Below are 26,409 nucleotides of genomic sequence, written 5' to 3' on the forward strand. Positions count from 1 at the left end.
AAATGTTTTGAGAATGATGAGGGCAATGAATGTATAAATGTGCTTTACACAACTGATGTATGTATGTATTTTGATAAGAGTTGTATGAGTCTCTAATAAAACAATTTCAAAAAAGAAACGAAGAATGGTTTTACTTTTTTCTTTCCAATTTAAATTTCCTTTATTTTCCTTTCTTGCCTTATTGCTCTAGCTAAAATTTTCAGCAAGATACTGATTAAGAGTGTTGGTAGCACGAATTCTTGTCTCATCCCCATTCTTTAGGGCTGGAGTCCTCAAACTTTAAACTTTTTGAACAGGGGGCCAGTTCACTGTCCCTCAGACCCGTTGGAGGGCCGGACCATAGTTTAAAAAAAATAACTATGAACAAATTCCTATGCATACTGCACATATCTTATTTTGGAGTAAAAAAACAAATGGGGCAAAAACACCTGGCGGGCCAGATAAATGTCCTTGACGGTCCGCATGTGGCCCGCGGACCGTAGTTTGAGGACATCTGCTCTAGGCGGAATGTTTTCAATCTTTCTCCTTTGAGAATAACGTTGGGTATTGGTTTTGCATATATGCCTTTATTAACCTACTCTACTTTTAACACAAGAGCTGGTATTGGGCAGGATGTCCCACAAGTCAGAGCCTACATTCCAAGAAAGAGAAACTCTAGTCTTAAATTCTTTAAAAGAATTCTCAGGTCAAATGTATAATTTCATAGAGAAAAAAAAATGCAGTTTAAAAACTGTTTCTTTACAAAAATTTTCAGGTTTTAAGTTCTCTGTAATATTAATGTTCTTGTGAGGAAAACAGTAAAACCTGTTTGATTTGCTTTGATGACATTGCTTTCAACAGGCAAATATTAAATGTGTAAGACTTGACTGAGAGCTAGTGTTATAATTCTCATGTGTCCCTGCAGGCCTATTTAACTCTTCCTAGTAAATGAGGTAAGCAATAATAATATCTTCCACAAACATCTAGCTATCTAACATTGAGAGATGAATCATTCTGCCTATATAAATGAGCTAGGTTTTACAAGGTTGGAGGGTGTGCTACTACTTTCAAGATTTCAGCATGTCTTTAAACTGAAATCTCAAGGTTCTTGGGGTAAAGATCCTGAGATCAGATGGTTCAATAAGGAAAATGCTATTCGTTCAGCAAACCCCAAACAAAAGGGTAAGACTGGTCAGCATGGTGTCCATCTCATGTTTCGTTGGGAATCTGCAAGAGCCTCTCCCTTTCCCTTTCCCCATTAAGACCCCAGGTAAAGTGCGTGTTTAATGTCCTAAAAGAAGCATTTAACGAATTCTTTAAGAGAATACTAGATAAAAAATTCATCCAGAGAAACTCCCCCACCTCCCAAAATGCAGTTTTATGAGGGTTCAAAAAGTTGGTAGAAAAATGTAATTAAAAAATAATGGAATCTTACACAAACTTTTTTTTTCTTTCACAAACTTTTTAAATAAATTGAATATTTTATTATTGTATATATTAAATTGAATAGCAACTTTGGGCAATGTTTAAGAAAAATCTGAATATTTACCATTAAAATAAGAATTTAAAAGGTAAGGTAGACACAAATCCAAATACATTATAGCTATACCTCACTGATGTAACATTAATATAATTTATAGAAGCCAATTATTGATATAAATCAATCTCCCAATTAAAAGCACCTCATTCTTTTCTTATAAAACAGCTTTTTCTTCTGAAAAAAAGATAAAAATCTGAAAATATACTAAGCTGTTTCCTGACTTCTTAAGCAAAAATATATTATTTTTAGTGCTGTCTCTTGGTGACTCAGGGGTTACAACTACAAACATAAAAATTATACTATGTCAGGTAAAGTAATGGAAAAGTTCACCCTCATATAGCTTCATTCTTAAAAATTCTTGTCTATTTTCCACAGTCCCTGTGGTCTCCCCCATTATCAATTTATTTTTCCTTCTAATCTGTTATTTCTAATGTAGTTTTTGGTAGAATACTAGAGAAGCAATTGTTTCTCTAAAGTATAATGTAATATGAGGGTAAAACTGATTTTTTCTACAGCATCTTTCTGGTCACCTAGCAGTTTTAGATCCTCAGAGTTGTTGAAAATACAACCTCTAGATAATATAGTATTGAGGGAACAGCACAGGGGCCATATGTGGCCTCCTCTAATTACGCAAAGAAAAAAAAAGAATCTGATTCCACATCTGCCCAAGGATGATTCCTAAGAGGCAGAGGTCAAAGATGCCTCCACCCTCCAACTTCTTTAACCCTAGTGTAACACACCAACCTTCTCGCCCACAGAATCGACTTCTTAGCCACATGGTCCCCTGGTCTGTCTTGTTCCATGGGTCAGAAAGGTCCATGGAACAAGCTCTGCCTCATGATTTCAGTGCTGCTCCACGGTGCCTCTGCCACTTCAGACAAGGATCTTACAGAAGCTCTGATGGTGGGTCTTCTTTCTTGCTGGTAATGGGATTCTCTCTTCCTGCTGCTGAGATGCTCACTTATAAACCCGGTAGAATGGCAAAACTGTTCAATCCCCTCCATTAGTTGTTTCACACACTCTTTACTTGGTCCCACCCAATCACTTGGTGGAAGTTACAAAGATATGAGTAGAAGAACCATAAGTAATTTCACTTCATCACAGATGTCAGCTGTAATTTTGTTGAATTCATAATCACAACAGAGCACTCCATGAAATAAATAGCTCATTCAGCAGTATTCCCTCAAATCCTTAAAAAGATTAATGAGCTTTATGAGAGCCAGAGTCAAACAGGAATGATTACATAGAGTTGATAACCGTGAAATGGTGCATGAATACTCTAGAAACCCCAAAGAGACACCAGCAAGGGTTATTTACATGTGTCAGTCCACAGGGTAGGCAGGAAGCTGAAGTTGAGTTCATCATGGGGTTCGGTCAAAAACTCAGTGTAGAAGGGCAAATGAAATGCTGCCACGATGTATGGGTGGGCTCTTTTAAATGTATGGCCTGAAGAAACAGTACCCCCAAACCAGTAACATAATTACCTGCCCACGTCAAGAAGTTTGAACAGTTTGCTTAAGTAAGGATCCAAGGGAAGTAGATATATGATCTAAGTACAGACACTCTGTAGGGAAAAATTATCACTGTACTGGGGTAAACAGGAATTAAGAATTCTGTACCCTCATACCTCACCTTTTCTTTTCTTGCTCTTCCTTCTCTATTTTATGGGAGGTAACATACGTTGAAAATAGATGGCAACATCTATTCAGAAGCTTGACAAACTCTACCATGGCATCTTCTTTTGACATGCTTCCCAAGGCTGCCCATTCTCTCCTGCAAGAACACCAAGAAAGTGATCTAATCGTCTTACCTAAATAAGAATTTGATCTAAACTTAATTATGAACAATTCTCAATTATAACCAAAATGAAGAATCTGATTCTACTATAAACATAGGCTCAAAATGTGAAACTTTCAACAAACATGCAAACTTACTAAATTAGGTACACTACATACAATCCAAGTTTATTGGTGTGAACCACAAAAAGCTACTTATAACTTCATTTCTATTATAATTCCTATGCTAGCAAAAGGGTATCAAAGTTTTATTTTCCTCATACGTATTTGGCCTGGACAGAATTTAAAAAATGTGTTCTTGTTAGAACGCTCTTTGTCCCGATAACAATTACTTTTGTACAAGGGGGTACCAAAAAAAAAAAAAAGAACTGTGCTGGGCAGAGCAGCTTTCATAATTATGTACTTTTCCCGCTAAGCAAGTATGGAGCAACTAGCTCTGAGTTAGTGCAACCAGTGGCGTTGCCTGGGAAGCTTCTCTCTGGTTACAGTGAATTTTTTTGTAAAGGCAGTTTCACTCGAACTTTTTTGTTGTGATGGCCAACTTCGGAGTACAGCGTAGGGCTGTGAAATTTTGTTTCCTGCTCAGGAAAAGTGCTGCAGAAACTGCTGTGATATTGAACACAGCTTACAAGGACAGTGCTATGGGAAAAACTCAAGTGGACAAGTGGTTTTCTCATTTCAAAAAAGGTGAAATGTCAATTGATGACAAACCTCATTGAGGATGTCTGGCTACTTCCCAAACAGACAAAAACATCAACTTATAGTGAGTGCATTTGGAGTTCGTTACACCAGGTCAGACTGTTAATCAAACTTTCTATTTCGAGCAGTGGTTCTCAACCTTCATAATGCCATGACCCTTTAATACAGTTCCTCATGTGGTGGTGACCCCCCAACCATAAAATTGGTACTTCGCAACCCACAGGTTGAGAACCACTGATTTAGAGGGTCTGAAAAGATTGTGTAACAGTGAAGAGGTGAAGAAAAAAATGAGGGAGGTGCTGCTGTCAGTCACCAAACAGATGAATTTGAAAAATGTTTCCAAGAATGGAATCGCATATTTGACAAATGTATTTAGTAAAATGGAGAGTACTTTGAAAGTGATATGGTTGTTTTTTTAAAAAAAATTAAATACATAGCTGTGTGTGTGTGTGTAGGTGTATGTCTAATTCCGCTATCCGGGGGTGCACCCCGTGTGTGTCCCACACAAATTATTTACCACTTATTTTAAAAGGTTGCTTTTAACATTGTTAAGAAGAATCAAATTCAGCTGTGCTGTTTTACGCTCATAATCAGATGATTGCATATCTTCCAGAATATTTAGTCATAACCTTTTGAAGACTCCATACAGTGCAAGCAAAAATGTTTCATTCTTATCCTAAGCTAATGAACCAGTTATTTAAGTCCTAAGCAATTTATTTCTTATCCCTCTCAACACTATTCTCATTAAACTCATTACACAATAAAACACTGTTACCTCCTATCATTTCCCAGCACATCGAAGAATCCAACCTCAGGACAAGTGTCTGGGTTGTATGGGCCCATAAGAACCTGCTTATACAGTGCCACAAGTTTTAGTTTCTCTTCATAAGTTGAATGAAACGCTTTTCCATCTTTTTCTAGAAGATAAAGAAAGACAGTGAAAAAAATCAGCACTGAAAATTTAACAATTTTCAGAATTATATTCTGAATTCATGCCATAAGGCATGTCACAATCTGCCTATGGTGGATATAAACTCTTATTATAATGACTTTTACAGCAAGTTTTAATTTCAATTCCTAAACTTTTATAATCAGAATCTAAGACAGAAATCCTTTATACAAATCACTTGTTTTAAAAAGGACCGAGGCACCAATATTTATGTTAAAATCACTACATAGAAATTTATTAAGTTGCCATCAAACACACAAGGGGGCTTGAAAAAAATTATTGAAAGATACGGGGTTTGTCCACTTATTTTTGACATCTTCTCATACATACACAATTGTATCACTTAGCACATTTCATACACATTAAAAATGTGAAAATAAAATAAGTATGAATTGTCGAATGGAAAACCAATTCATTCTATTAATTTCCACTTGAATCACACGCAAATTGTGTTTTTTTTTTAATGTGGAAAGAGCCATAAATTTATATGATTTTTAACATCATCATATATATGCGAAACTTCTCCATCCCACTGAAGCTACATGATCCAGTGGAAGGAACTTTGGAGCCAGACTGGCCTATGTTTAAATTTCAACTCAGATATTAAGGTACACTTAGTATACATTCATAAGGAAGTATTTATTATGTTTGTTAAAAATTAAGAATTCAGGGTTCAAGTTGAAAGCAAATGTTTTGAGAATGATGATGGCAACAAATGCACAAATGTGCTTGACACAATGGATGGATGTATGGATTGTGATAAGAGTTGTATGAGCCCCCAACAAAATGATTTTTTTAAAAGAATTAAGAATTCTACTTAAGAATTCTACTACTATCTCATAGACCTAATAATATTATTAATAGTAATTACGTGATCCTTTTCCTTTCTACATATTATAGTTGGCCTGATAGGTTTCCATAAAGGCAATTATAAGTAAAGCCAATTTAATCTATAAAGACTAGATTACCACCAATATTCAAAATATGAAATGTGATTTTAGTAAATGGGGAAATCTTTACAGAGGATAATTATGTTTAATGATAGCACTTATTATTGGTTGATTTCAACAATACCAAATTTCAAACAAAAACAAAATAACAATCAGACCACAACATCCTCTAACTTTAAGCCAGAAGAATTAGATGGTATCTGGCTACCAACCATTCTGATCAGAGACATAACAGATAGCATAAAATAAAAGAAAAATGTAATAGAAAACTCAAATTCTTAAATAGGCCAGATCTACTAGACTGATAGAAACTAGAACCTCTAAGACGATATTGCCCTACGTTAAATTTTGAATGGTGAATGGAAGATATTTCTGTAGGTAATGGCTCATAAAAGAAACAGTAGCTTCCTTAAACAATTAACCATATGAGAACCAAATAGTCAATATTTACCCAAAAGCAAAGATAAGAATGGGAGGGAAGGGAACCTGTACCAATGGAAACAGAACAAGCAGAATGGAAATGAGGATATTGACCCAATATATTGTAACCAATGGCATGGGACAATCTACAACAAAATCTTTAACCTGATGTCACCAAGTCAATTTCACTCATAGGCACTCTCCAGAGCAAAACAGAACTACCTGGTGGGTCTTCAAGACTGTCACTTGTTGCAGACATAGAAGGCCTCATCTTTCACCTGTGGATGAGTGGCTGATGGTTTCAAACTGCTGACCTTGCGGTTAGCAGCCCTATCTATATACAATCCACTACAGCACAATGTCAAGTTTCACCAAAATTACAGTAATATATTTTAAACGTATGGTATTTTACCACGGATCCTAACAAATTATGGATAACATTACTAAGACTGGGCATTCCAAAACACTTCATTGTGGTGCATGTGTAACCTGTACGTGGATCAAAAAGGTGTTCAAACAGAACAAGGGGATCAGAATGGTTCAAAATTGGTAAAGATATGCAACAAGGTCGTATCCTGTCACCATACTTATTCAATCTCTATATGTTGATCAACAATAACCAAGCTGGACTATATGAAGAAGAATGTGATATCAGAACTGGAGAAAGACTTAACAACCTACCTGTACAATACGGAGATGACCCAACTCTGCATGCTGAAAGTGAAGATAACTTGAAGCATTTACTGATTAAGGTCAGAGACTACGGCTTTCAATATCTGACCAAAAAGAAAATGAAAATCCTTACAATTGGACTAATAAACATTATCAAGATGAATGGTGAAGAAATTGAAGTTGTCAAGTGTGGGAAACTGAGAAGCAGGATGAAAGTGTATGTGGACAAATTCTCTACACTCATAATTAAGAATCTGGGAGGAAGAATGGTGGAGGAAGGCCTTCATGGTTATGAATTGGAGATGAATTAGAGTCACATTCTCCTAACTAAAGCAGACCCCATTGTCCACCCCATCCTAAGTACAGCCCACAGATTGTTCCGATAAGGATCACAGATTGTTCCCCTAGAGAAAAGCTCAGGGATACCTAATGTCAAGCCGGCTGAGGGACAGCCAGGGTTAAGCAGCCATCTTAACTCTAGAACCTGCCTACCTCATTGAGTATGTGCCTTTCTGTCGGCGTAGGCCCCTAGTGCCTCCCCTTCCTGTTACGTGTATGGCTTTAGCATAACCTCTTCCTGTTGTGTATGTACATGCCGTGGCTTGCATGCCCTGAGATTATATAAGCCTGTTAGAGAATATATTTGCGCACACTCTCTGGTTCCAGAGTCCATGGAAGAGGTGAGCCCTTGCATGCCTTGTCTGTTGTCTCTTTAATTTTATCTTTCAGTTTTACCACCTCTACTTGATCCTATCGGCTGTGGCGGCTGGTCCCCCACAGTCAAGGCTTTCATTCTACTTGACTCAAACAAGCAATACCTATAGAAGGCAGTCATGAAATCCAATGACTTTTGGATTGGAAAAATTTGCTGCAAAAATACCTTTTTTATAAAGCATTTTTTTAAAAGCCATTATCTTTGCAGTGACTTCTTATGCATTTAAAAGTCAGCCAAAAAAATGAATACCAAAGAAGTGGTGCAACTGAATTGTGTTGTCGGCTGAAAAATATTGAATATACTATGGGCTGTGAGAGGAATTAACAAATTTTATGTTGGATGTAAGAGTGGCAAGACTTGTTTACTTTGGACACATCAACAGGAAAGAGAAAAGTCCCACCTGTTTGGTAGAGAGGGCTAGTGACAATAAGAGAAACCCTCTATCCACAGGCTCACATTTACCTGAGTGTGTGGATGGAAGAGGACCAGGCAGTGTTTTGCTGTGTTAAACAAGATCACCACGACTCATAGTCAACTTCAGAGTAAATAACACCAATGTCCTAACACCCAGGAATTCCAAGATTCATTATCTACCCTTGATGAGTACTCACAAATATAAACAAAGGGGCTCCAAAAAGTTAGTGGAAAACTTTTTGAAGTCTCCTCGGTACAAAGAGGCAGATACAGTACTGCTTTCTCGCTACTGAAAACAACTTAAAAGTTCATCAATAAGGGAATAACGAAGTCATGTGGCTTATTCATCCTTTGGTATAAATGAGGCAATTAAAGGAAATAGTGGAAAGTCACAAAATACTATATAAAATAATGTATTTCATCAATCTTAAGATGCATCTGCCTCCCACACCAATATCCGTTTAAGGAGTGCCCCTAGTGGTAGAGTGGGTTAGCACTGCGCTGCTAACTACTAGGTTTACCAGTCAAAATGACCAATCACGCTGCAAAAAATGACAAGGTTTGCCTGCTCCTGGAAAGATTTACCTTCCTGGGAACCTTAGGAAGCACTTCTACTTTGTCTTATTGGGTCTCTGAGTCAGAACTCAACTGAAGGCAGTGGATTTGGATTCTTTGGGGGAATATCAATTTAGGTTTTATAATCTACAGTATTTGACAGTTATAATTGGCAAGTTTATTCCCTGTATGGCACAAAAAAAATCTCATGAAGTATTTTATTTTAAAAAGACATTATGGCACTTTTAATAAAAATGGCAACCAACAAATCTGTAACCTCTGAATTTGCCATTTGTTAGGTAAAAAGAAAACCTACTCATTGCCATCAGTTGACTCTAACCCACCCAACCAAAAAAAGCAAACAAACTCATAGCCATCGAGTCAATTCCAACTTACAGTGACCCTACAGAACAGAGTAGAATTATCACTGTGGATTTCTGAGGCTGTAAATCGTTACGGGAGTACATCCCCTCATCTTTCTCTCGAGGAGCAGCTGGTGGGTTCACAGCACTTGGTCTGCAGTTCAACACTTGCATGCCATCACCACCAGTGCTTCTTATCCATTGCTACTGAGCAACAATACCACTAAACTACACAGACTGCAGACATTCCGCTAAAGATTTCTGAACCAAGATTAATATGCTTTAATATAGACAATTCCTGGAGTAGCAACACCCAATTGATTTACAACTTGAAGTTATAAGCCGCCCTTACAAAATCTATTATATTAAAATTTTAGGTCCATTAAATGATTTGTAATAACAAATGGGCACTACTTGTGATATACATCAAAACATCATATCACTGTATTATGTTAAATGTAGTTAGCGTATCTAGAAGTTTTTCTTTAATTTTTTATGCATAGAGAGGTACACTGTGGGGGAATTCATCACAAGGTTTGCTACACAGCCCACCCCGCAGGGGGACGAACAACAGAAATGTGGGTGTAGGGAGGGAACAGACAGTGTAAGACACGAAATAACAACAATAATATATAACAGATCAAGGGTTCACGAGGGTGGGAGGATGGTCGAGGGAGGGGGAAAAAAAGGAGCTGATACCAAGGGCTCAAGTATAAAAAACTGTTTTGGAAATGTTGATGGAAGCATATGTACAAGTGTGCTTAATACAACTGAATGATGGATTGTCATAAGATTTGCAAGAGCTCCCCAATAAAATGATAAATAAAAAGATGAAAAGAAAGGTGCACTGCACTGTACACCATGACAAACTTTTAACAAACGGATGTTAAGTACAAATTTGTTTTTGACTTACAAATTTGACAGATGTAGGAAAAGAACCCATCCTTGGGGACTGTATTTACTAATTAAAGGCAATTCCCAATTTAAAAGTCTAACTTCTAGGATGCTATTTCCATCACTACTGAACAATACACTAAGTCTTGTTTTAATCACTCATTCAATTTAATAAATACTGAGCTCTTGTGTATAAATCATTGTGCTAGACATTAAGGATTCATTGCCCTATTAAAATCACATTATTACTTTAAGTAAATAAGTGTATTTTGAAATGGACAAATATTGTATGAGTCTACTACTATAAGGAGAAAGACCAATTAAACAAATTTTAGAGACTAATTCACAAACAAAATGGTGGAAAGTCTGCCTACAGGCCATGAATCCCTTACGTGCACTTCATAAGAATCATCTCAAAAGAAGAGACCTCATATTGGCTGGGATCACTCCTTCAAGAAGGCAGAAAAGGGAAAAGTCCATCCACTTGTTGCTATACAACACTGAGGCAGGCTGTGATAAACCAACAGGTCCTCCACAGGAATGGGAGAACCTTACTGCAAAATCAAATTAAGACCAGGGGAAGGGATCATCTACATTTCAGAGGAAGTACTGATAATTCTGTTGATGAGCATGGTGGGCAAATAGGGAGGGGCAACCTCACATGGGAAAGGGTGCTAAACAATGAATGTAGGGAACCTAAGGGAAGAATAAACCCAATGATATGTTCCTGAGTAGGCACTATGAATATGTTTCTACCCAACCCTGGATGAACCACACCATGGGCTAAACACTATGATAACCTTAGACCCTGGCCTTACAGGCAATATAGCATCCCCCAAGGGTCAGACCAGAAGGACTCAACGTGGAAACTCGCTGAATAAACTGGGTCCTACCTCAAAACTACCTGTACCCTTGGACTTAGGACTGAAGTACTCTGATGGGAGAGGAAGCAAAGGATGGCCACCCCAGACTGTGGAAACAGCGGTCATTGGACCTTGGGTGGGACCCTTGTCCTAGTGGATGTCCAATGAAAGAGAACCCAGAACCACCATATATTTAGCACCTTAATGCTCCCCTTGCATTAATATAACAGGTTTTAAACTCACAGGAGATGTGAGTTATGAAAAAAATCCAAATATGAAGGGAAAAGTATCAAAAGATGTGCACTGTAAGAAATGTTACAGAAAAATTTCCCCTAGCACCAACCCCATACTCAGTGTAAACAGAGCTTGATCAATTAAGAAATCAATCTGCCCTACTGGGCATATACCCAGAAGAGGCAAGAAACAAACCACGGCCAGACATCTGTGCCCCAATGTTCACCATAGCATAGTTCACAATTGCAAGGAGTTGGAAACCACCCAAATTTCCATCAACAGACGAATGGATTAAAAAACTGTGGCACATACATACAATGGAGTATTACACGTCCCTAAAAAGCAGTGATGAACGCATGAAGCACATCACCGCATGGGAAGAACTGGAGGAAATTATGCTAAGTGACATAAGCCAAGCACAAAAGGACAAGTACAACATGAGTCCACTGAGCTAAGCTTAAAAATGCCAAACGGGCATAGGGGAAAAGCTACTGTATACATACATTGCTGCAGTGAGGTCCAGGTAGGATGGCAAAGGCCAGACCAAATCCAGGAATACATACGGTAGACAACTAAAAAGGGGGGGGGGGCATGGATAGTGGGGGAACAGGGCATTAACCCACCTGATGGGAGGGTATTGTTTGTATCTCCACAGGGGGGAGAGAGAGAGAGAGACAGAGAGAGACAGAGACCATGTTTCAACCCGGTGTACCAAGACGTAATACAACATACCGGCATGAAGCAGGGAACCAATAGAGAGGTCTGAGGAGCCGGCCCCAATCCCAACTACGTGGACAGCCCACTCTCCCCACAGAATTCACTTCAGAGGACAGCACTGAAGCTACAGCTCAGGGAGAGGGACATATCTGATCAGAGCACACAGGAGCAAATGAAGGAGGAGGAAGAGAGAGTGGAACACATCCTGGCCCATCAAGCCTTGAGTACGATATTCCCACTCAGAGCAGCCAATGCAGAGAGAGGACCACAGGGGTGGCCCCACTACAAGACACGACGTCCCTCACTGCCCCTTAGTGCTACAGGGGACAACATGGAGACACAGTGCGGGAATTGTGCCTGATCTGACCCCACAACACCAAGGCAAAACACTAAGGGCATGCAACGGAACAACAAGGGGAGCAGAGCAACCAAGTCCCCAAAGAATACCAAAATTAGACTTTGGGACCAGGGTGTGGCACCCCATCAGATTTGACCAGAAGACACTCCTAAAGGTCAACAAACAGACCTTGAACTATTTATAAGCTTTTCTTTTCTTTTTTTGGTTGGTTTTGTTGTTGTTTTTGTTGCTTTGTTTTGCTCTGTCTTGTTTTTGTGCATATTATTTCTGCAGGTCTATCTAGATAAGATAGGCGGTGAGATAGTTTATTGTGCCAGCCTGGCCGATAAACACAAGTGGGATTAACTGAAGGGCAGAGAGATAAATGGCTTGGTGAGTCTCGCCTTTCTTGTCTCTCGCTCTTTGATCATTGGACCAATGTGCGGCTGCCTTGCTTGTCCTGTGCCTCAATTTAAAGGCTACACTACCTGTGGGATGCCTACCCTGTGGACTGTGTCGCTGTAAATTGAGGTCCCTTTAAGACATCTCTGGAGCTGGGGACTGGCAGTTGGTGACCTGGCTGGCAGTTGGTGACCTGCCTTCTGATTGGCTGCAGTGCTGACATAGCCTAGCTCTCTCTATAAACAGAGGAAGATCTGGCAGCAGACTAGACTTGAAGGACTGCTAGTCTCTCACAACTCTCTCTCACAGGAGTGAGTTGCATTGAGCCATTTGTAGTGCTTTATCATTTAACTGTTTTATTTCTTGTATTATATATTTATCTGTATATGATTTAACAGTTCATTTCTTGTTATATATCTAATTATCTTTATAAATAAATATATTATCAACAATTTGGTTTTAGCTCTCTAGAGAACCCTAACACAGGCGGAATAAACAATCTGAATGGGAAAACAACGGAACCCACGGTTCTGTGGGGACATGGGAGAGGGGAGGTGGGGGAAAGGAAGTGGGTATTAACAAACTCAGGGACAAGGGAACAACAAGGGATCTAAAATCGACTATGAGGAGGATGTAGGAGGCCTGGTAGGGAGGGCTTGATCAAGGGTAATGTAACTGAGAAGAATTACTGAAACCCAAATGAAGGCTGAATGATAGTGGGAAGAAGAAAGTCAAAGGAAATCAGAGGAAAGAACTAGGAGGCAAAGGGAATTTATAGAGGTCTAAATACAGGCATGTACATATGTAAATATATTTATATATGATGATGGGGAAATAGATCGATGTACATATATTTATAGGCTTAGTATTAGGGTAGCAGATGGACTTTGGGCCTCTACTCAAGTACTCCCTCAAAGCAAGAACACTTTGTTGTATTAACCTGGTATTCTATTAACCTGGCTCACCTTCCCGACATGATCACTGAAAGCAAAAGCAGTTGCATAGACAAATGTGGTGAAAAAAGCTGATGGTGCCTGGCTCTCAAAAGGGATGGCATCTGGGGTCTGAAAGACTTGAAGATAAACAAGCGGCCATCTAGCTCAGAAGCAACAAAGCCCACATGGAAGAAGCACACCAGCCTGTGTTATCAGGAGGTGTCAATAGGATCAGTTATCAGGCATCAAAGACCCAGAACAAAAAATCATATAAATGTGAAAGAGGGAAAGCACAGAGTAGAGACCCAAAGTCCATCTGTAGGCAACTGGACATCCCCTTACAGAAGGGTTGCAGGAACCCTATCATGACCCCAATTCTACCTTACAAATCTGGCTAGACCAGAGCATGTACATGGGTACAGATAAGAGCTAGAAATACAGGGAATCCAGACAGATAAACCTCTCAGGGCCAATAATGAGAGTAGCCATACCAGGGGAGTAAAGGAAAGGTGAGGGGAGATAGGGGAAACCGATCACAATGATCTACCTATAGACCCCTCCCAGAGGGATGGACAACAAAAAAGTGGGTAAAGGGAGACATTGGTCAGTTTAAGACATGAAAAAATAATTTATAAATTATCAAGGGTTCATGAGGGAGGGAGGGGGGAAGGGAAGAAAAAAAATGAGACGCTGATACCAAGGGCTCGGTAGAATGAAAATAATGATGACAACAAATGTACAAATGTACGTGACACAATTGATGGATGTATGGATTGTGATAAGAGTTGTACATGCCCCCAATAAAATGATTTTTTTTAAAAAATAAAAAGAAAGCAATACATTAAAAAAAAAAAAACCAGAAACCAATCTGTACAAAGCAACAACTCATGACTTGCATGCTGAAATTGGACTATACTCACATAAACTCCTCATATCAACAGTATCTTAAATTCTATGTCACTAAAGTGAACCAGAATCGTTCATAACCCATGGATAAGCAGATGGATTCTGGGCTCTTACTTAATTCTAGCCCCAATCCAAGAACAATTTGTTCTGATAACACGGTCCTGCTTGATACTGGCCTTCTTTAGAAATCACTGAAGATAAGGGTGATACAACAAAGTGTGGCAAAAAAAGCAGATGGTGTCTATCAACTGGAATAGTGTCTGGGGTCTTAAAAACTTGTATTCAAACAAGCAGCCATTAAGTGAGAAAGTCGACTAAGTCCACATGGAAGAAGCACACCAGTCTGTGTGATCCAAAGATGATTATAACAAAACCCAAATATGATGAAGGAAAGTATCAGAGCTTAAATTATCAAGCCTCCTTTGTAGGAGGCTATGGAGGACAGTGGGTACTCAAAATCCATCTGCAGGATTACCTAGTCAGATTAAGCCTCTGGTAGATCCCCTCTAGCCACAGACAAGGAACTCAAACAGCTTTACTATCAGACAAGGACTACTGTAAACTTGGTTATTGTGGATCGAATCATGGTATGATAGTTGGTCAGTTGATCTCCCTCTTGGTCCACCTGAATTTGCTCTGGCTCAAATATTTCTCATTTGTTCCACAACAGAAATTTCTTCTCTGGGTCTTTAAATATTGATGGTAGTCTTTTCATTCTTACTCTGTCTTTATTTTTATCTTTGTATTATTATTATTTTCTTCTTGCTGTTTTAATTTTTGTTTGTTTCTGTGTGTTTCCCAGTTTGAGAAGAACAGGAGTATATGCATGGAGATAATAACTGGTGGATTGGTTTATTGGGGATGTGAGGGTGGGGTGGGAAGTAGGGAGGGTGGGGATGTGGGGAGCAAACAATGAATGCAGGAGGGGGAGGGAGCATTAGAACTAATTGTGATGTATATACAACTCTTTAAAAAAGTGACTTACTTAACTATGGAAGTGTATGATATATGAACAGTATATTAAGAAAACTACTAAAAAAAATGAAACCAAACTTGACCAATGGTTACCATAGGAGTAGGAGCAGTTGGTAGTTTTGAACTGTCAACCATGCAGACTGCAGGCCAACGCATAACCACTACACCACCAGGGCTCAAGACCCCGAAAGAGTGTGAAAAATAAAAAATTAAGAACCTGGGCTAAGAATTAAACATACAACTCTTTCCTTAAAAAAATAAGTTTAAGTAGGTAAGATTTCTCTTACAAAATTAGCTAGCTAGAATTCTACTTTCTAAGATGTTAAAACTCTGTTGAAATAAGTTTACTTGTACTGACACTACCTGCCAAAAAGGTTTTCTCCAGTTTTAAAGGTTCTTATAACCTTTGGCATTTACTTAATACTGCACATATTAATCACTAAGAGTTTTCTTATGGTTAATTACATCAAGGTGATCAGAGAAATACAGTCTAGTACAAGTTGCTTCTCACTTTCATCTCCTCAGAAAAGGTCCTGGTGGCTGTATTATGATCTGAAAAATTGCTCCAACTTCAGATTTTAATCTTTTAGTTGAAAGAAGTTTTGTTCTTTAAAACCAAAAAAGACAAAGGCAATAGCCTGACTGTGTCATCTTACCTGGAGCCTTATAAAAGGAAAATATGTTGCTGGCAATGATTTTAAAAAAGGAGTGGTAAACCTGAAAAATAGTTGGGGATAAATACAGAGAGGGAACTTTTTTTGAGCTTGTTCAGTTAGCAGTCCAGAGGTTTTGCTCACTTTTGGCTTGACCTAACTATCAGTAAGGGTAAAACTATATGAAAACATTATTCATTGAAAGAGCAAGCATTTTTCTGATTAGTGATATAATGTAGCAATGCTCAAACACAATGATTTTTCTTTCTTTGGGTTTTGCTGAAGATACGATTCCATTCTCTACTGATAACCAGGCTAGAGAATATGAAAAAAAATTTCACCTATGACGACTCCAAAACCATTTGTAAAATGCTGCCATTGCTTTTTGCTAATGGGGAAGGTCAATTTCCTACCAGTTGATAAATATACTTCTTTATTTCAAACATTTGGTAGTGTAAACTAGGGGGCTATGGAAGATGGTGAGTAAACACTCATAAGGAAACTAACTGTACCTGTCATTTAGCAAAGTGTTAGTTTACCCTTGATCATTAAAATGTGACTCATCAATAGATAGGGTGAGTTTTAGGGGGGTGGGATGCTAATATCTGTCCTTTTCACAACTGACAGAATTATATATGTATGAGATTTTTTTTTTAAAGAAAAGCTGCATTTAAATGTTAGTTCTGGTCAAGTAGTTATGTTCCCTAACATAAACTCCAAAGACAGTTCACAGGTCTCAATTCCAAAGAATAGATTCCATGCACAGAAATCGAATGAGAAAAAATTTACTTTATGGGTCAATTTCAATGAGAATGAGCAGACAGCATATCCATTTTCATTAACTATACTGACATCTTCATAGAAACTTTTATATAAGAGCTCAAAGAATTGCCTAAATCACCCTTCCTTTATTGAATCTTCAAATCGTCGTTAATAATTGTAAACCAAATTTGCTTTTAAAAAAATCAAGCGAAGGGGAAACATACTGAAATGTTAGCAATAATTATTATTGTTAGCAATTATTATGATTGATTTTATTTTCTTCCTTATTATTTATTTTGCCATTTTCCCCAATAAGCAAACAAACAGCATAACCCAGCCCCACTCCCACAGGGTGAATTCCAAATCATAGTGGCCCAATAATACAGAGCAAACTGCATCCCCAGGGTTTTCCAGGCCACAAATCTTTATGGAAACAAACTGTCACATCTTCTGTAGAAGCAGCTGGTGGGATTCAAACCGCTGACCTTTTGGTTAGCAGCTGAGCGCTGAAGCACTGTCATCAGGGCTCCTTCATAATTACTGTATATACTCGTGTATAAGCCGAGTTTTCCAGCACATTTTTAATGCAGTTTTTGTGGTAAAATTACGTGCCTTGGCTGATATTCAGGTCGGCTTACACTCGAGTATATGCGTTGTATATATATATCTTCATGTTAAATATACACACATTTTATTTTTTAACACACATTTTTAGGAAGTCAGGTTAACTTTCAGTTTGGGGGATTAAATTAAGACTATTCTCTCATAAGAAAAGACTAACTCCAAGACGGAATGCTAATCCCAGTGATTTTAAATACAGTTACCAACATCATGTTGGCTAGGCTTTTACATGAAAACCCTTTACGGTCTACATAATCAGCAGATTACAAACCATGCTTACATCTCTGTCTTATTCTTTGGGTAGCTCTGGTTAACAGAGCACAAGGTTGTTGTTGTTTATCTTAAATAAGAGCAATTATCTTCTAAATTATTTCCGGTTTCATCATCACAAACATAGTTAGCAAGGAAAAAACTACTGTGCTTAGCTGCATACAAATTACTATTAACTGCATCAATAGAAAGGAGCCTTAACAGAGCTGGTAACCACAAGACTAGTGGTTCAAACCCACCAGCAGCTCTGTGAGAGAAAGATGAGACTGTCTGCTCTCATAAAGATTTACAGTCTTGGAAATCCTCGGAAGTTCTACCCAGTTTCATAGGATCATTGTAAGTTGGAACTGACTCAATGGTAATGAATTTGGTTTTGGGTTTGGCATAAATAGAATAGGCCATACTGAAACTGAAAAACCTTCAACCAGGCCATATTCTTAGAGGAAAGTTTTATTTTAGTCTTGGTAGAAAGTACTTAGGATCCCATACTTAATGGAGTTATTACAAAGTTATCTAATCAATTTTGGAATTCCACGTTCTATAGCAACCAACAAACAAACATTTAGAGAGAAATCACAGAGCTATATTTCAGATGGTAAGTGTGAAACATCCTTCTGACTGTCCGTAAGAATAAAACAACCACTGGAAAAGCGTAACTACAACATAAGCCACTGCAATTCTCAATTTTAAAAGAGAGCATGGGTTAGCATTCGTTCAGCAGAAATCGTAAGTTCAGTTTCTACAACAGTGAAGACTAATAAAAATAATAGTGACGCTAAGTCAAGTTTACTTACAGGAGACAGATTAAAGTAGGGGCCCACAAACTCCACCCAAGGTCGTTTTGTGGGCTGAGAGTGGATTTACAATTTTAAAGTGTTATGAAACAAAATGTAATAAAAACAAAAGAAAGCAAAAGAGTTAAAGAATATGCTTAAAACATTTATTATCTGGCTCTTTAGAAAATGTTTGCAGATCCCTAGAGTAGAGGAAAAAGTACACTCAAAAAGTCACATAGTTTCAAAAGGCATCTAAACTTCTAGCTAAACATAAAAGGAGTCCTGGTGGCATAGTAGTTATGCATTGAGCTGCAAGGTCAGCAGTTTGAAACCACCAGCCAAGGAAGAAAGATAGGGCTTCCTACTCCCATAAAGAGTTATAGTCTCGGAAATCCACAGGGGGAGTTCTACCCTTTCCTATAGGGTCACTAGGAACCGGAATCAACTTCATAGCAGCAAGTTTGAGTTTCTGAGACAGACAGGTGGCTGACTACCTTGCCCCTGTTACCCTCACTGCTATCAAGTCAATTCTGACTCACAGAGACCACACTGCGCAGGTAGACCTGCTACCTGTGGGTTTCTCAGACTATACATTTTTATGAAAGTAGAAAGTCCTCATATTTCTTTAATGGAGCAGCAGGTGGATTTGAACTGCTGGCCTTGAGGCTAACAATCTAACACATAATCCAACATGTCACTAGAGTCCAAGAAACTCTAGAAAAAACAAAGGCTGGCTTTTTTTTTTTTTTAACAAAGGCTGACTTTTAATAGATAAATTGGAGAAACTAGGGCTATTTCCTAAACACACACACACACACACACACACACACACACGGAAAACAAGGGAGAAAAGATTAAGAGAATTAGAAATTCAAGCCAGAAGCTCAATTATATGAATAGTAACAGCACCATAGAGAAAAGGGGGGGGAGGGGACTACCAAAGAATAAGAAAATTGCCCAGAAATAGAGGACAGAGTCTAGACTGAAACAAGCAAAAATGCAATAATTAATAAATTTCTGAGTACCTAGAGCTAAAAATCTAAAAAGTTCAGAAATAACTGGAATAACTAGACTTTGTAAAAGGAATAATGAAAGCTAGAAAACAATGGAATACCTCCAAAAGTCTGGGTGGAAATTATTTCTAATCTAGCTGTTTATTGATAATCAAATTAAACATGATGGTAAAACCAAAGTATATCTTGAAAAGCAACATCCTCTTTTCAAAAGGCTACAAGGAAATGTTGCTGGGTGTCAATGAGCCCACTTAGACTCATGTTACTTTCTGTGACAGTAAAATGGCCCCAGCAGGAGGAAAAAATAAAGCACATAAAACATGTTCACGAACAATTAAAAATAGATATGGATGGTTGAAATGGGAGATGTTTTTAATGTATTTTGTTAGCTGCCATCAAGTTGGCCCCAACTCGTAACAGTCCCATGCACAATATATTAAATGCTGCCTAATCCTGCACCATCCCCATGATCAGGGTGCATTTTTGGCTATCGTGATCCACAGGGTCTTAACTAGCTGATTTACGAAGCAGATGGGTGGTGGCTGCTGTGCTTGAGATTCACAGGCTAGAACTTAAACCTGAGTCTGGAAGGACTCACTCTGAACCACCATTGCTGCCAAAATAGCAGGTAATAATAATTACACTTGAAATTACCCGAGGCTAGACTATCCAAGTCTAAGCTGTGTATGCTAATTATATAAACAAGTGGACTTTTAAAAGTTCATGGAAAAAGTCAACGATCTTTTTTTACTCCATTCTTCACAAACTTTTTGAAGTCCCCTCATATTATCAATGAATTTATAGCTGTATAGTATTTTAAGCACTAATTATGCCATTTATAAAGTTCTGGCATAAACCTAAGTTTACGTAAGATTACTTAGTGAAAAGGAATCATCTTAGGATTTCCATATGCTTGCCTCTTTTGCTATTAGTAATATAACTGTGTAATCAACAGCAATGCTGCTGTTGCGATTTCATTAAAAAACAGAATGTTTTTTAAAATTTTGATTAAAAAAGCAAACAAACCCTGAGAATAAAGTCTTTCCAAATCCACATACAGCTTCTTTTCGTCTTTCACAGACTATAACACATCACTTCCTGATCTGACGTTTAAAGAGTTGTGCATATACTGAGCCTACTGGCACAACCTACGTCAAGGGGCTGGGACTTTAAGAGTGTGTGAAGAGGTCAGCTGCTCAGTAGTACAGACAGGGAGGTGTGTGTTAACACCTGCTGGTATCCATTTGATCTAACTTGGATGGCTAGGGCTAAACTGACCGGAACCTCATTGAATGAAAAGAGAAAGATATTTGACACTGAGCTGCTGTACATTGTTAGAATTCTGAAGGCTTGCACTGAGCTGTACTTGGCTTATGGATACAGATGCTCAACGTTCCAACTGGAATGAAGATTCAGCACATTAAGGAACATGCTTTGTATCCTTAGAGTACGGAGTTGATGGAAATGAGCAATTTGAAAATGGGCTATCTAAATTGGGGAGCGATAAGTTTACAAGCTTTCATGAGTGTGTGTCTCAAGATGAAGTGGGAAATGGGAAGATTCCCATTTAATAGTCCAATGGGTCTTGGAAAAGGAAGGCAAGGAGGATATTAGGCATGGGGAAAGGAAGGCAAGGATGATATTAGGCATGTATGATTCAGGTGTGTATGATGCTAACACGGTTAGCATGTACATAAGGGGTGATTAGAAGAATAAAAATAAAAAATAAAAAAATAAAAAAGAGTGGCCTATGCTAAGTGAAATTACTTCGCATGGCTCTTCTATACACAATCTTTGTCTCACTGCCATCGAGTGGTTCATTGTAATTCCCACCAAATGACTGGGTGAGCATGCAAAGTAGGTATCAAAAATTCAAACACAGGGATTGGTTAGTTTTGCTATTCCACTGCATATAAAATTGAGCCACCTCAGAAGCAGGTAGAGTCCTGTGCCCTTCACAAAAGCAGAACCATCAGCAGAGCACACAGAGCTCCCTATCTGAAGTGGTGGAGGCATACCTGACCTCTGCTTCATAGGTATCATCCTTGCACGGAGGTGGAGTTGGCTGCTTCACCTTTCCTCTAGAGTAGCCGGAGGTGGTCAGGGCTGTGCCCAGTGCCTTATCCTCACCCTCATACTCCCTAGATCGGGCTACTGAAAATGCACCAAAACAATGACCAATCCAGGAGAAATGCCCTCTTGCCCCCAAGTCCTCAGAGCATGAATCTTCAAATGCCATTTCCTACTCAAAAGAAATGACTCCTGGTTTGAGGTAAGAAATCATATGAAATCCTGAAACCTTTGTCACCTTTTGAGAAAGTTAAAGAAGCAACTCATTATTTCGAAAACGACTATATGGAAATTAAAAGCATTTATCTTTTCTTTCCTACTTGAGTTGTACTCCAGAGAAACCAAATAATAGATGAGGAAACTGTTCTAGTGAAGGGAAGACAATTAGAGTATTACAATTTTAAAACTCCTAGTGAATGAACAGATTCAGACATTAATTATCAATGGCTCCTAACATCACTGAAAAAACTAAACTCAAATGTATCTGCCTCATGGTTGAAATAGCACATGCTGTGGCATGAAGCAGTCTTGCCCCCCCAACATACACACACAAACAAAAAATCTAAATCTGATCAAATCTATCTTAGATCCAGATACCCAATGGCAGTAAAGGAAATTAGCGGAATACGTAAAAGACAGAGATGTGGTCAAGAAAATCTACCAAACTACCCAATTGCAAGAGCAAATAGAAGAGAAAAACTACTTGTAGGTGTAGAACTTATTTGAATCCTTAAACAAACTGCTTTTTAAAAAATTATGATACAAAACGGGAAATGTCAAGCCACCAAATGGAAAGATATATTTAAAAACCATATATATTTGAAAATAATCTAAGAGTTAAATATACAAATAAAAATCTCACAACTTAAAATCAAGAGACACATAACCCAATTATAAAATAGTTCAAAGGACTTAAGACATTTCACCAAGCTGTGTTATATATAACCAACCACCTCGTGGAATAAGGTTCCTTAATAAGGAGGTTTAGAGTTATGGTTTCATGGGAGATTCAATAGGCCAGCTAACTGACCTAATAATGTTTTAGACTTTCTATTTTACCTCTAGGAGCCCTGATGGTATAGTGGTTATGCATTTGGCTCAGATCCTCATGGTCAACAGTTCAAAACTACCAGCAGCTCCGTGGGGAAAAAGGACTGGGCTTTCTACTCCAGTAAACAGTCTCAGAAACAGAAATGGGGTCACTATGAGTCAGCACTGATTCCATGGCAGTGAGTTCGTTTTGTTTAGGGGGGTGCTTTCTACTTTTGGGTGGTGCTGTAGAGGAAGTGTTGGGCTGCTAACAGCAAGATTAGTGGTTCACACACAATAGCTGTTCCTCAAGATACAGTTGAGCTATCTGTTCCTATAAAGATTCAGCCTCAGAAAACCATTATAGGGTTGATACATCCTTACTGTGATGCTAGCTCTAAAATAAGGATTCAACAAATGTCTATTAAAGAAAATGTAGATGAAAAAAAAAACAAAAAAAGAAAATGTCGATGACAAAATACTGTAACCGATTGAGTTGTATTCCCCACAAGGTTTGTGTAAGTCTTAACCCTTGTTCCTATCAATATGACTGTTTGGCAACCGGTAGTTCTTCTGTTATGTCAATCAAGTGAGTGGAGTGGTTCCTAATCCTAATCATTTCTGAGTTGTGTCATGAAAACAACAGATGAAAAAAATTTTTTTTAAAGAAAACAACAGACGATAGAGGAGGATAAGATGGCTGGGGTCTGGAAGCTCAGGAACACCGAGGAGTGGCAGCAGACACCAGAGATGCCCACAGAAAGATCTGACAAGGCCAAGACCCTGATTTACACATTCAGCCTCCCAAACTGTGAGATTTTTTTAATGGTATTACTAGGTAATTAAGACACTCACACTAACCTGTATGTTCATCTGTTATTTTACTTTTATCTCCACAAAATGTAGGGTAAGGACTAGATATAATGGATTCAACCACTGGCCTATAACTTTAACGTAGCTGGGATGAGAAACTGGGTTCGATTCCCAACCCATCTTTGATAGAAAAGTTATCCATGCTTATTTACTCCACAGCCTAAGAAAATACATAATGTTATTGGTAATTCTTATAAACCAATGGTACTGAATCACAAAAATAATGATCTATTAAATAAAAATCAATGCAAGGCTGATTAAAACACAAGTGTTCTGCTAGAAAGATCTATTCACTAACGCAATGGCAACACTTGCCTTACCCTACTTCCCACAGTTCTTGAGTGCTTTTGGACCTGCGCTTCTCCCCTCCTGAATTAAACATCTCTTACACTAACTGCCTCTTCATTGCTAACTGATGTAATGATCCATGCAAAAAGGAGGCTTTTAATTGCTCTGGTGCTATTTCTCCTTTTAAAAAAATCATTTCATTGGGGGCTCATACAACTCATCACAATCCATCCATCCATCCTTTGTGTCAAGCATATTTGTACATTTGTTGCCATCATGCTATTTTTCCTTATATGCACTTGGACATTGCTTTAAGAGCTTAATCTAAGAACTGAGTGAACCATACACATCAACATAGCTTTTTTTCTCTAAGGTGACTTAGAAAATTAGGCCCCCAAATTAAATGGTCACGAATTCTTACCACATAATAAACATGCTGAAATAATCTGCTAGGTATAGACGGCTGAATTTGAAATCTGAGGCCTCTAATCTACTTCCTTTCTTTAAAAAAAAAGAAACTGAACTTGGAAGGAAAATGTTAATTGCCTAGAAGTTTACATGATAACTAGAATCGTCAATTCTCTAGATGTTCCTGCCTCCCAAAGTAAAACTAAGTGTACTGCACATTATACAGTGTTCAAATCTTTGGAAGCAAACATTAGCATTTTCAAATGTGAAGACAGGTTCTGAAAATGAAATCATTCATTACCTCTGCTACATATCTTTACTATTACTGAATACTACAAAACTAAGTCCCACAACTAAAATTTTAATGTAGGATTATATGAATTGCACATGTCACATTTTTATAAAAATTTTAACAAAAATACAAGTTCATGAAAAAATTCCACTAGCTTTTCACTCAATTTTCCCACAGACTTTTTGAAGTCCCCTTCATATATCATTACTGCTGCAAACTAAATTCAAACCAGTGACCTATAGGTCAACCATCCAAAATTCATTAGCTATTATCAATTCCCCAAGCTACCTGGTGCACAGAGGGCTGACCTCACTTGTGTAATGACAATAAATTTTTCAAAGGTAAGTTTAAAAAATTAAGATGGAATGATCATTTGTTTGGAAAAATTTTTAAAGAGGAATTCTCAGTAGTTCACACAATTTAAGTTATAGTGTTAAGAAACAAATAGCTTTAATAAAACAAAACTAAACCAGGTAGTAAATGAGAGAGGCTTCAAAAAAAGGTTTCGCAGAAACATTTTATTATCGTTTAATTACATTCTGAAGTACCCTTAAATGCACTCCAAAAAAGTACTACCTCCAGGAAAAGTGTCACAAATATGCTGTTCTGGAATGTATACAGAGCTTAGCAACCACGTTTAAAGTCTCATTTGCAGATATCACTTCCTACCCATCTACCCCACGAGATCTAAAGATCGCTAAGGATTTAAGGGACCAACTTCTTACCAGTCTTTGCCACTGGAAAAAAAAAAATCATGTGATCATCAGCACCATTTGACTAAGTGAATCATCCAATAAAAAACCACCACACTCTACTATCTTGCTCTTAGACATTTTCTTATTAATTCTGCTAGAAGCCAGGGGTACTCATAGTCCTGACTCTTGAGAATTCACTTTTCCATGATAAAAATTCAACCATCTACAAGTTGCTAGAACATAGATGCCAAGTCGGAGGGGGCTTAGTAATGACTTCCTTCTCCTTCCCTCATTATTCGTGCCAGGTGATTGCGGTAAGTCCTATTAGAGTTTGTAGCTCCCTCGATGGCAGGACAGAGAAGGCAATGGATCTGATGGAAACACTTCTTCCACTATGGGAAATAACGGAAAGCTCAGAAACGCCTGCTGCCCATGCCAGGAGAAACAGGAAAAGGAGAACGACTTTAAGAAGGCATCCCTGAAATTGGTACCTCTGGGGGATGACGCACACGAACACCCTGATCGTGGAAATCGAGGTACTGAATCGGGTAAAATGCCCTGGCAACCTCGCGGAGGAGGGACTCGGCAGTGCGAAACCAAGATACCGCACCAGGCCCCTCAAGGGCGACCTGGGGGCTGAGCGGACAGTGACAGCTTCGGGTGCCCCCAAGGGCGGAGCCCTGCTCCGGTCACCGCGATGGGTGCGGGTGAGACTGGCCCAGTCACCCGCGAAGGCACAGCCCGGGCCGCGCTTCCACGGTCGGGAAGAGGCCCGGGAGCGACCGGGCCGGCTCACCTTTAAAGAAACGCAACGCCAGGCCGTACAGCTCCTCCAGCTCGAAGCCCCAGTGCAGCTCCAGCCGCCGCGCCTCCGCCGCCGCGCCCCCAGCCGCCGCCTCCCCGGGCTCCCGCGGATCCCCTGCAGCGCCCGGGCCCCGGCCGGCTCCCCGAGGGGAAGGCGGCGGCCGTGGCGGGGGCAGCAGCGGAGCACCTTCCGCCCTAGGCCGCTCTTCAGGGTCTGGGCTTAGCGTGAGGCCGTCCACAGAGACCTCGAGTCGCTCCGTGTTCAACACCGCCGCCATCTCCGGCTACTGCGCCTCCTCAGCGGGGACTGGCGGCGGCCACGTATCGACTTCCTGCTGACCTCTGACCTCCACTCACCGACACCGGAACTTCCGCTGCTGAGGACGCTGGCGGGCTCCGGGAAAGGCGCTGGGGCCCCGCCCACTCCCCGACCGGTCCCGCTCGGAGCTCTCCGTGCAGTCCCCGCCCACCCGCGACCTTGCTTTCTCCTGATTGGCCGCGGTTGCACCTCCCTCCCTCAGTCCGGCCGCCCTCGTCGCTC

At 39.2% G+C, this 26,409-nt stretch overlaps 1 protein-coding gene across 1 annotated transcript in view; it reads right to left on the reverse strand.

Annotated features, from left to right (window-relative positions):
• The window catches only part of ACBD3 (acyl-CoA binding domain containing 3), a 45,887-nt gene extending 19,712 nt beyond the window's left edge, over positions 1 to 26,175 (reverse strand). Inside the window, exons 1-3 of the mRNA XM_004699948.2 lie at positions 25,861 to 26,175; positions 4,790 to 4,931; positions 3,152 to 3,292 (exon numbers count right to left, since the gene is read on the reverse strand). Coding sequence (XP_004700005.1) covers positions 3,152 to 3,292; positions 4,790 to 4,931; positions 25,861 to 26,146 — 569 coding nt within the window. The 5' untranslated portion in view covers positions 26,147 to 26,175. The remainder of the gene's footprint in view (positions 1 to 3,151; positions 3,293 to 4,789; positions 4,932 to 25,860) is intronic.
• Positions 26,176 to 26,409: the final 234 nt, after the last annotated feature.

Source organism: Echinops telfairi, unplaced genomic scaffold, assembly GCF_000313985.2.
Source record: "Echinops telfairi isolate 266 unplaced genomic scaffold, ASM31398v2 ScPeMD7_7424;HRSCAF=8462, whole genome shotgun sequence".
NCBI lineage: Eukaryota > Metazoa > Chordata > Mammalia > Afrosoricida > Tenrecidae > Echinops > Echinops telfairi.